The following is a 12190-nucleotide window of genomic DNA, read 5'->3' as shown; positions in this document are numbered from 1 at the left end:
TGGTCTTGACCTCTTGACCTTGTGATCTACCCGTCTCGGCCTCCCAAAGTGCTGGGATTATAGATGTGAGCTACCGTGCCCGACCGGGGATTATAACTTTGAGAACAAGGTAGGAATGTCTATAGATGTGTGTGGGGAGGCTGTGATTCAAAGGGATGTTCTGTGCAGTTATTTTTGATTCATTATTTTCTCTTTCAATGTCTTGGGGGGAGCAAATAGTCCAGGAAAGGAAGCGCCTATGTTTATTACTTAACTTATATAGGTAAAGTTTTCATAGCCTTAAGAGGACTTTTTCCCCCTTTCTGCTGTTTTTTGTATTTCATCATCAGAAGTTAATATACAGGCAGAGCAGCAGTTAGAGAGTACTCCCTGCTGTATGGGGTATTTCCTGTTTCTCTGTTCTCATTTACAAGGTGTATCATTGGCCTTAATTGCCCAGCTTAACCTTAAAATAATTCCATTGTTTGGCCGTATTTTTCCTACTGTAGTGTATGTCTCATTCCTATTCTGTTTAGCAGTATTTCCTTGGCTCTATATGAAATGCTTCTATACGTTTGGATCCTTGAGCTATCTGTCTACCTACCTGCCTACCTACCTATCTATCTCAATACCTAACACTTCCCCTCACCTTTGTGGGTTCTTTTGTTCATGATACCTTGTAGGCGCTGCTGTATTTTTATCTTGGCCTTGCTGTCATGTATTTCTTGTCCATCCTTGGTTACATTTGTGCCCCGTTAAGAGAGGGCCCTGGGGAGTTATCATTAAACCTCGGACCTCAGTGTCCATTCCAAATCATTAAAATATCAAGGAGAATAGCCAGTGTTTTTGAATAGCTATTTTGGCCACTCTAATGGCGACCTTGGTCTGTCTAGGGGCAAGCAGACCACAGTCCCACACAGCAACAAAGAAACAAGATACCGAAAGCCTTTAGACAAATGTCTGAAGCACCAGAGTGAGAGGATTTGGGCTCAACTTCAACTGCAATCAAGAAATGGACAAGGGTCAAGAATTCCATAAATGGGGATGGGGACAGAAGAGGCAAAGAAATAAACAAGGAGACACCCAAGCTTTCCCCTTTAAGGGACAGGGAGTATTATAGCAGTGAAAAATATTCAATTTAAAATTTAAATGAGTGCACTTACTAGGAAATACCATAGAGTCATAGTCTGTTTGTAAGGTGACTGACACATAAAGTGCTTTTTTGTTTTAAAGTAAAAAAAAATCACACACACACATATTCGGGGTAGAGTTTCGGGTATAAAATGTCAGGTGCAATGTAACATGTACTCATCTCCAAGAGTCAAGCAAATAACCTTGGTATTTAGGACACTGCCTTTTAGAACATGAAATCATATTTTGTTGTGTGTCCTTTTTTTTTTTTTTTAGAGGAGGACTACATTAAGAGGTCACCTATTCGCTGTGTTTTTGCTGTCTTAAACTCAGCCCTTCTATTAAAATCAAACCACTGTGTAAACATTCCTGTGTTGTTCTTGGTCTCTACAATGGCCACGGGGATCAGGTTTCACCTGCCTGCACATCTTCAAGCAATTAGAGCAATTAGCGTGAAGCCATTTCACATTCAAGGATTCAAGGTCTATGGTGACATTCAAGTCCAGGAGAAGTCTGAAAGGGAGAGGAGGAAGAGGCCCAGAGCTAGATGACTATTCCATGGCCCTGAGCAGACAATTTCTCTTTTAAAAATGGTGGCTCTTTAATGATGTTATTATGAGGTTTTTAAAATGACATATCAAAAGTTGTTTATATCACAAAAACCCAACAGTCATTTAATTATACTAATGAAGGTCTTTATACATGGCAGATTTTTTAAAAAAGACTTCTAATGGCCATGAGAAGTGGAGTGTTGCTGCTCCTTGCATCTCAGTGGTGGTGGCAGCATTCTGTGTAGAGGAAGAACGTATTTTATCATGTATAAGGGAAATTGCATTTCGCTTTTCACAGTAAACCTCCCTGTGTTTTTGGTAAATCTAACAATTACAGCAACATGGAATATTTAGTTGGGAGATGTTTGGAAAAAGTGTTGAAAGCAACTATGTTTGTTTGCTTTTTTTTTTTTTAAGGTTAGAGAACAGTGATGGCGACTTTGATGGATTGAACTAATACAATTCAAACAAAAATCATCAACTTTAGCATATCTGATAGCTGTATAGGCATGGCAGAGGTGTCTTGAAAAAATACTGTTAGGATCTAATAGGGTTTTGGCTTTGTTTGTGTTATTTGGTTGTTTTTTGTTTTTTGTTTTTTTTGCATTTGTAACTTAGTTACCCAGGACTCGTTTGCACAAGGCAAATCCTAAACTGATTACAGCTTTTAAAAAGTGGTTTGTACATTTTTAAATCCATATTTCAATGTTAGTTTATTATGCAAAAAAGGAGGGGCACTAATTTTAAAAATCCAAGCGTGCTGCAAAAGAAGATCTTGCTTTGCAGTCCCAGAGGGTGCTTGCAATCAGGAATAACCGCAGGCTAAATTATAATGTGGAATTCTGTTGCCCTCTAACCTGATGCTGCCTGTTCACATTCAGTGTTTGTTAACAAACCGCTTTAAAAACAAAATTGTTAGAATTACTATTTCATTGTATGTGCTGACTTTAATGAAAATAAGAGGCTTTTTTTTTTTAATTGCATGTCTCTAAGAAAGTTGTGATAATTCCTTTACAGAACTACCCTAGTTGGCTTAAAAGCGACTAGGTGTTGAGCAGTTACATATCTGTAGGACAGAACACATCTATTTGTGTGACTGAAGCTGGAACATTTGTGTTCATTCCATAACTAGCCATTTTAGGGAACTGGACTGCTTAGAGCTCTCTAGCCCCATCTCGGACTACTTATAGCTCTTCTGTTGAGAGATGCTTTTCCTGACCGCCCACTTTCATGGCGCCCAGGCTGTGTGCCTTTTGATACTGCAACGCAGAGCAGCTGCAGGGGATGGTAATAAAATGCAGCGTGTTGGACACTGAGCAAGGTAAGAGTGCCTTTTTCTCCTGCCCCTTGAAAATGGATTGCTAGGAAATCATTTCCTGGTCTCTAACTGGACCAGCTGAGTTAGAGAGGAACATTTGCATTGGATACTCCACCCCTCCCCAAAGTGGAGAAGGCAGGCGTGGAAGCACTGAGGCTCAGGAGGGAGGTGAGGCAGTAAACCAGATCTTTCCCATTTTTTCCCTCTAGCCTAGTCCTCTGTTTCTATGATCTGCCTTTTGAACTGTTTTTGTGGCTGATCAGTTCCACCTAATATGTCTCTTGATTTCTGCTATTGTAATACTCAGGCGACATGCTGTTCTCTTCATTTTTATAAGCTTTAGATGCTTCTGCCTGTCATTTTCTGGCGGTTTATCTTCAGCGTCTGGATTTGCTTTCAGACTTGAATGTCTATCAAGCTGCCGTTGCTTTGAATGTGAGATCAAAAGAAGATGAATTCCAGTAAAAAATTTCCTTCTATGAAGAAAAGATTGGGGCCTATGTAAACATCCCACTGACAGCTCCCAATGAGTTATTTTAGCCGAGTATTAGCACCTGGATGACAGACAGTCCAGCATTCCACGCTAAATAACAAATCAGTAGCTTCCGTGGCAGAAGAACATTGCCACAGGAGCAATACATTTTCAGAAGGATTCCTTTTTTTGTTATTGAATATGGCTGTTCAACTCTTCCTCCTATTTTTCAAGCTGACTTGCTGTGCCTTCAGCAGTTTACTTTTCTTTACAGTCTCTGTTGAGTTGCTCCGGTGCCAGGCGACAGGACTGTAATAATCATTTCGGGGTGGGTTAAGGAGTGTTCCAGTAGGCAAGCTAGGCATCTGGAGATAAACAGGTAGTTTGCTTGATGGAGAAGGAAAATGTAAAGGACAGCCTGTCAAAGCCAGATCCAGGGTATATCCCTGGAATGCAGGACAATGTGTTCTTTAAAAATACGTGTGACAAAATCCTCTAAAGTCTGAAAATCTGAATTTTCTTCTTTTTTTTTTTTTTAAAGCATCCTGCCTATGTAAATGTCACCACAAAAATATCTCAAGAGCAGGTTTCCCGAAACCCTGTTGGTGTGTATTTGTCTGCGTGAATGAGCTGTGTTTGGCTAGGGCTTGGTCTAGCCAGGGCGCACTGCGTGTGCTGTGTCGCTGCTTGCAGACCTGGAGCGGTTTAGATACGTGTGGCATTAATAGATTTCTTTAAGTGCTAAATGCAACTTTGAAAATTACCTGCAAGCTCCAACTGATCTTTCAACTTTGAAAGTGAAGAATTACTTGAGGAATTCTTGTGGTTTCTTTGTCATTTAGTGAGAGCCCAGCCAGCTACTGTGGAGGCAAACCTCCCTGAGGTTGCCTACAAAGGGCAATGTTCCAGTGTGTTTTCTCTTCGAGTGTGCTTCAGCCGCACAGTACTTCCTGTTTATTCAAACATCTTTTTCACCACTCGGCAACCCCCGCTTCGCAGAAACAGCCAGAACCCATCTACAGCAAGAAGACGGAAATCCAAAGGCAGACAGTACGGGCTCCCTTCGCCAAACTCTTCATTTTCTCTGTAAGTGTCCAGAGAAAAAGAAACATTTTTTACTGGGTTAAACTTTTAAACTAGGGATCTGTTCTTGTGCAGACATTCTCTGAAGGGCGAAATCGGATGATCCAACTTGTTTACTGCTTTTTTTCCTCCTCCTTCCCTCCTCTCTCCATCAGAGGTTTTTTTCTTTTTAGAGATTTGAGAGGACCGGTTCCTTTCTAACTCCTTTTTAAATTCACTCTTGCTTTCAAATATGTCTTTGGATATAATCAGCTAAGTAAGCAGCCGGGTGGTGTCAGGATAGTTTTATAGGCTGAACGTAGATGGGAACCTCTCTCTGCTGACTGTGACATTGTTTCGTGTTGCCTTCTTTTTCTTCCTGTTATCACAAGTAGTAAGAGAATGTGGGGATGGTGCCTTTGTAATTCTGCATCTACAGAATTGTCCCCTGATGTTTGCATCACGACGCCGTCATCATTTGTGAATCAGTCTTGATAATATTTGTACCAATTTCATGCCAATAAAAGTCAGACTGCTGAAACACGCACGGTCATTATCTCATTCATATAACTATTGTTTAAACAGAGTGGGCTGCATACGGAAAGGGAAAGCCTGCCTCACTTTCTGTGATGGTTGTTAACTTTGATGTTGGAAGGCTCTTTACAAAAATTTTCATTGTGGATAATCAGTATGGCAGGAAAAGCCCTCAGACTTGAGCTGCCTCTTGGCTCTGAGTAGAAGAGAGATCTAACGGCTTAGTCTTTTCTGTTGAAATTACTTTTTAAACACATGGTTTGACATTTTTAAAAAAGGTTCCACCTTTTCCTGTCTGTAGTCACTCCTTTTGCCTCTCTCCCCTCCCTCCACATCCCCCTTCCCTGACCCCCAACTTCAGTTTAATTGGTAAACCAGGTGTTAATATTTTTTTAACTATATACTGGTCAGGGAATAGACAGGAAATGGAAAATTAGCTCTTTTGATCTTAAGAGAATTGTTGTTACTCTGAACCTTGTTTGCTAGTCCCCAGACTAAATATTTTTAAATTTTAGTGTCTAAAACAGCATCTATTAGAATAGAGAAAGAAATATGCTCTGGGGTTGTCCAAACCTCTCGTGGAAGAAACATTTAAACACATAAAATAAGTAAGAGAGTGTGTGTGTGTGTGTGTGTGTGTGTGTGTGTGTGTGTGTGTTGTGTGCACGTATTGCTATGGCTGTGATGTCTTTTCCAATGTTAAGAAGTTGTTCTCTTTTGCAAGAAAAAATAAGATGTTTGTGACTGCCTTAAGGACAATTTGTTTAACAGTAGGAGTAATTGCAGGGAAAATGGAAAGAGTGACTGAAGGTATTTACTCAGATGTTAGTGTAGGTGTGGGGGCCGAAAACTCAGTGTGGGAACAGTGGGCTGCTTTTCTTGGTATCTCAGTCTATTTGATGACCATCAAATTTCCCACCTCGCTGGTTTTGTTTTTTCTGGATGGCATGTTTGATTATTTATCAGAAGGGGAAGGGAGTAGCTGAAGCAAATAAACATGTGACCAAGTTCTGTTTTGTTTTCCACTCTGAAAGCCATGCCCTTTAACAGATATACAGAAAATAATAAATGCATTGTGTTATGATAAAAGGAAATTATATGTCTTTTTTTTTTTTTTTAAGGCAAGTGAGTTAACTCTTAAGGCTCAGGAGGCTTTTTGCCTTCTCAGAATTTGCCAGTCTTTTTATTGAGAATTAGTCTCTTGCAACTAATGGTTTTATGGGACAGGATTTCCCAGGATTACTTTGTTCATTAGTTTAGCTTTTTCTAGGCAGTTCACTTAGGAATGCCGGCCTCAGTAGCTCAACTGTGTGGTGTATGTGTATGTTTTAAATAATAATAACGTTGGACAAACCAGTGGCTCTTACAGTTTTGTTAAAAGCCATATTGTGAGGTTTAGAGCTAAACTTGAAGAGCTCAGCTAAAGGAAACTACACGAGAGAGTCTGTGGCTAGGGTACAACGTCATTTATCAGAGGCCAGCATTTTGCCCCTCTCTTTAAAGATGTCAGGCAGGTGCTGTAATACAAAGAGTCTAGTTATTTGCCTGTGTCCATCATAAATATCTTCTAGTATTTAATATTATGTAACCTATTTCATTATCTTCAAGGCCGTCATTATCTTACATTGATTCCTCCAGAGGCCAAGGGAAAGGTTCAAATCTGTATTAAATTTAGATTTAAAATTTATATATTTTTTAGTTCTCAGGTGGGGTTTGCATGGCTTTGTGAAAACAATCTGTAGGCATTCACTGATACAGGTGTGCACACTGGCACATTCTTTAGATACTGGAGCATGATTTTTTGTGGAGGCTTCCTCACTTCTTCACATCCTGAAGAAGTGATACGGGTGATTCTAGCACACTGCCTGGCCCAGTTGTATCAAGACCTATAAATCGCAGCTGAAAATCTGTTTCATTGCCTATACTGTGTTGGAATGTGAATTGAAAATATGCACACAGAAGGGATTCCCTCTTCATTGACTATATAAGGGAACGGTGCAGCAGAGGCTCAACTACGGCGCAACTTTCACGAGTATTGCCCTGAAGAAACTGGGAGGTGGCTTTGCTCTTGAGAAGACAACCGTGGAAGCAGTGGCCTTTCCGCCTCTGTTGTCCTCTCCAAAAGGCAGTTGGGTTGGATAATCATGCTTTGCATTTATACAGAGCCCTTTGTCTGTAGAAATCAAAGTGCCTGACTAATGCTAACTTATTAATACTCAGAACACCCTAGGGACATAGGTAGGCTGCAAAGATTATCCCACTTTAGAGGTGGGAAAATGTCCAGTTGTTAAAATCGTTTATAATTTCCGGGTGTGTCTGTATTTAATGCTCAGGCTAGACCTGGAAGCGCTATGATCTGGAGATCATGAGAAGCATTTTTTCCTGTGACATAGTCAGCCCTGACCACAGGCAGCCTCATGAGAAAGTGTTTTACCATGAAGAAACTGGCCTGGAAAATATAGCTAGTGCGTGATGGTGGTGGTGGTGGGAGGGAGGAGGTGGTAAAGACTAATTGCACTCAATTTTAATCTATTTAGGGTCAAAGGATGTATTTTTTTTAACGATACAGCATGGGCTGAAACTTCTGATTTTTGTTCTGTTTCTCTTTAACTCAATATGATGTTGGCAATTTAACTTCCACAAAAATCAAGTTAGTTTGCTCTTTGTGAGGAAACAGATACAGTACTGCTTATGGGCTCTGCAAAGTTAAGTCAGCGGTTGCTCTGTAGTTACATGCTTTGGGGGCGAAAGGACTGAAACATGCTGTTAGTCTGGTATGGGACTGTGTGATTCCGCAATTCTGGAGTGCCGTGGGCCCCCTTCCTAGGTTTCTAAATCACACTGTAAAAATCAGGCAAGTGCCATTTGCTGTTCAGAGTCCTTTTATGAAAGCTTTTCCAGAAAAATCCACAGTAGGGTATAGGTGTTTGGGTTTTTTGGCTCCTGATACTGTTTGTTTGTTGGAACCTGAACATAGAAATTGATTTGAAAAAAATCTTCAGTCAAAATGTGCTTTTAATTTCAAAAGTAATTTTTTAAAGACCATACAGAATGATTCCAGTTTTGCTTAAGAAAATTTCTTCTCTTTTTTTTTTTTCTGTCTTTTGAGACAGAGTCGTGCTCTGTTACCCAGGGTGGAGGACAGTGGCACAGTCTTAGCTCACAGCAGCCTCATCCTCCCAAGTAGCTGGGACTACAGGTGTGCACCACCACAGCTGGCTAATTTTTGTATTTTTATTAAAGATGAGTTTTGCCGTGTTGCCTGGGCTGGTCTCCAGCTCCTGGTCTCAAGCAGTCCACCTGCCTCGGCCTCCCAAAATGTTGGGATTACAGGCATGAGCCACTGTGCCTGGGCCAAGAAAATTTCTTTTCTATCATATCCCCAAATGCTTAAAATGTGTCATTGTAGGTGACGGTGTCGTATTCGTTGTTTTTTTATTATTCTCCCAATTCATGTACACGTTCCGTATCTTCTACCATGAAGTTATTACTTTTATAATCCATAGTTATTCAGCACTTTTCAAAATCACTTGTTTTTTACCGAACGTGAGGCTCTACACTATGCTCTTTACATGTATCAGTTTGACATAGGTACTTTTTGTTCCTCCCATTCTTATTGGGAGGTTAAGTAACTTGTCTCAGGTCACATAGCTAGCAAACGTTGGAACTGGGTTTCATATCCAGACACAATGATTGGTGTGCGTTCAACCACTGTGTTTGCCGCTTCTGTAGAAATATATTATTGTTTTTGAAAGCAAACGTCTATTTCTTTGTAATTTCTGTGATTCTCTCAAGGTCAGTAATTCCCCCAAATTCCCAGAGAATCCTTATTTTTTCATGCCTGGAAACTTAAGATCCACCTTATGCTAAACTGTGGTTACTGGAAGTTCCAAAGATCATTGTCACTTTTCAAGCACAACTCTGTGAGCACAAGTGTGCATCAGATGACCACAGTTTCTTTTTCTCAAATTCTCTATTAAAGAAAGTGTTTCTAATTCCTCGACCAAACCAATCAAATCTGTATTTCTTTTGCTGTAACCAGTAGCCACCATAAGATATGATCTTTTTAAAGTTCACTAGAAAGTTACTTTTTTGTGCGGCTTAGATTAACTGAATATATTCTTCTATATGTGACTTATTTTTGTTTTAATCTGTCGTGTCAAGCAAGTAGTTCTAGTTCTAGGTGAATGGAAGAACTCCAAATTCGTGGATCTGTGGATTAGTGGCCTTTTTATTTGTGTGTTGTTCTTGAATACAGTGAAGGGATTCTATCCAGGCTGTGTGACCTTGACCATATTACATAAACTTTCAATTTATATAAAGTAATTTAGAACCAATTGTAGTTGGGATTCAGTGTTAGTTACCATTTTCTTCATTGGTAATATCACCATCAGTATCATCAACTCCTCCTAGCTCAATATTTGGCCCCTTAGGCAGCCATTCCTGTATTGAGAATTGGCAAGGCATGGCTGAATGTTTGGTAAGAGTCAGAAAGAGCCATATTTGCTCAAGCACCTTTGGCATTGGAAAGAGCCAGGATTCTCAGCTGCATGTCATTTGTGTGACTGCAGATAAACCACTTCATGTCCTCTTCATGTCCTCAGTTTGCTTTTTGTACAATTAAAGTTGACTGCCTTAGATCCCTTTGGGTTCAAGAGAGGATGCTGCAATTTTTCTTAGTGTTTCTATAAAGAGGACAACCAGTCGTTTGAGATCACTGGGGAAAAGGAATCTTTGCTTTCCATCGAGAAAATATATTTTCTTATGCCTGGGGCAGTATATTATACATATAATAATAGTTTTAGTTTCCTAACGATCATGTTTCAGATGCTGTGCTAAGGACTTTACCTACATATTTTACATAATCTTTAAAATTTAACCTCTCTGTTTTTGTGTTTCTTTTTTATTTTAAGACACACAATTTATGATCTACAAGTTAAAAGTAGCTCAAACATAATGTGTGCACCACACACTTGGATGCATCATGCTGTATTATAAGTATCAATTGTAATAGTGATATTTTAAACATTTTTATATGCCTTGCATAATAAATAACACAAATATTTTGGAGTTGGTAAAATACTTTATTATAATTATTTTTACATACTTTAAACAATGTATTCATAGTAAACAATTCTGGTGTTTTTATTTGGGGATTTTATTAATTTTTTTTTTCAAGAATTCTCCAGAATCTTTTTCTCTCCAGAGAGGAAAAAAAATTGTGAGCATATGACTGCTGAGAAGGCAAAAACTGTATTTACAATGAAGAAATTCTTTCAGGTTGGGCCTATCAAAGGATTATGCAGGTATACACAAATAAAATGACTTTGTTTTAAAATATTTGTGAAGGACTAGAATATGGATATATGGAGTCCCTCTGTAATATTTCTTTTTTTAAAAGATATAATTTTAAATTTAGGGGGGTACATGTGCAGATTTGTTACCTGGGTATATTGCATGACACTGAGTTTGCGGATGTCCCAACACCCAGGTACTAAGCATAGTACCCAATAGTTTGTTTTTTCACCCTTGCCCCCCTCCCTCCCTCTCTCTCCCTCACTCATCTGTTAACTGGGTATAATTTACCTCAAGGAATTATGAAAAATAAATAATATAATGAGTCTGCACTTTAGTACTTGTCTGGCAATAAACACTACAAAAGTTACAACTTTTAATTACCTTCCCCAGTAACCAGAGACCAGGGCAGGTTTAATAACACAGTAATTTAGCACCCAAACCACCTCCACCAAAAAAGAAGAATGTATTTATAGCAGAGAGCAAGAGTCTACAGTGGGTTAAAGCAAGAGCCAGACATCCCACTGGACCTAAAGGCCATGCCGAGTGGGTCGGGGAAGAGATCTCACTTAGATGGAGGTAAAGTGTAAGATACAGGTGTCCAGAGACATTAACTGTGGCTGGACTTGAGTGAAATTTGGGGAAAAAAGAAAAAGACCTGTGCTTTCTTAGCTCTGCTTTTCTATTATTTGCTTTATGAAAAGTTCCTTTTGAAAAAAAATTCAACCTTGGCCTAGCTGAACCAAAGAATGAAGGACTTGCCCAGATTGAGGAAGAGCAGAGAATCAAGGTATGGTGGGGACAACATCACTATTCCAAGAGAAGATGGATGTACTCAGATAACCAGAGAGGTGAAAACACAGTGTGCGAGAGAACAGAGATAGCTGGGCTTGTTAATTCTTTCCTGTCCGCCTCCTTGGAGTTTGCCATCACAACAGTAGAAGCACAGGATGCTGCTACAGGGATTCAGAAGCAGGGCTGGTCCCTTGGGTCTGGGGAGATCAGGGAACACTGCTGCTTGAAGAAATTGGATTGCGAACAGAGCTTTCAGGGAAAGGGTGAATTTAGATGAAGAAGATACTTGGATGCCGTAAATGTGGGCAGAGAACAGAGAGGGCAGACTTGTAGATGTGGTGATGGCTCACAGAGTCCTGGCAATGGAAAGATCTGGTTGAAAAAAGCACGTCTTTTGTGTGGGGAAAAGAAGGGAAATTAAAGTTAGAAGGTGTGATGCTGAGAAAAGACCTTTCCCTTCATTCTGGAGGCAAAGGTGCCTACAGCCATTCATGCATTTTTAGCTCCGTAGGACTGCATAGCCATTTGCCAAGATTACCCACGGCCATCTTTGGTCTAATCAGTGACCTTGATACGCTGTGAGTATCAAGTTCTCATGAGACAATGTTTGTTTGTTTTTGTTTTTCCATCCTAGCCACTAGACCTGTGACCTTGGACAAGTCACTGAATTTCATAATCTGTCTTTGTTTGCCCATTTTGAATCAAGAGTTATAAAACTTTCCCCAACTTCCCTTTGAAAAGTTGGGAACAAGAAATGAAATTCATATAGAGAGCCGCTAACTAGCACAGTACCTGGTTCATAGTGAATAATTCAATACAGTGTTTTCATTTAGTGTCTTAAATGTAGGGAAGTTATGCTACACTTGTCCCTATGTTCCTAGCTGCTCCTTGTTTCTTCAATTGTTTTTCAGCTGAGATGTAATCTTAGCTACTCAAAATAATTGCTTTAAGGAGCGTAAATTAATGGAGAATGTTAGGGTCCCCACCCCAATCCTAATATTTTGCCAATAATGAGTAGTTCCACATTTTGGATTTTTTTTTTTTTTTTTTTTT

The 12190-nt window shown here is 39.6% G+C and overlaps 1 protein-coding gene across 12 annotated transcripts in view; it reads left to right on the top strand.

The window, feature by feature from the left end:
- Nucleotides 1–12190, top strand: part of FOXP1 (forkhead box P1) — a 349307-nt gene that overhangs the window by 176019 nt on the left and 161098 nt on the right. Inside the window, exon 1 of one of the 12 annotated variants that reach the window (XM_037743581.1) lies at nucleotides 339–2982. The exons of 5 other annotated variants lie outside the window; for them this stretch is intronic. Coding sequence is in view for 5 of the 7 variants with exons in the window: in XM_037743577.1 (XP_037599505.1) it covers nucleotides 4352–4537 (186 nt within the window). In the remaining 2 variants the exon portion in view is untranslated. Of the gene's footprint in view, nucleotides 1–338; nucleotides 2983–3061; nucleotides 4538–12190 lie in introns of those variants that run through there. 6 more of the 12 variants (XM_037743580.1, XM_037743577.1, XM_017542806.2 and 3 more) reach the window with 6 other exon arrangements.

This window comes from Cebus imitator, unplaced genomic scaffold (genome assembly GCF_001604975.1).
Source record: "Cebus imitator isolate Cc_AM_T3 unplaced genomic scaffold, Cebus_imitator-1.0 Scaffold147, whole genome shotgun sequence".
NCBI classification, from domain to species: Eukaryota; Metazoa; Chordata; class Mammalia; order Primates; family Cebidae; genus Cebus; species Cebus imitator.
The sequence above is the reverse complement of the archived record's forward strand: the minus strand, read 5'-3'. Positions and strand labels throughout refer to the sequence as shown.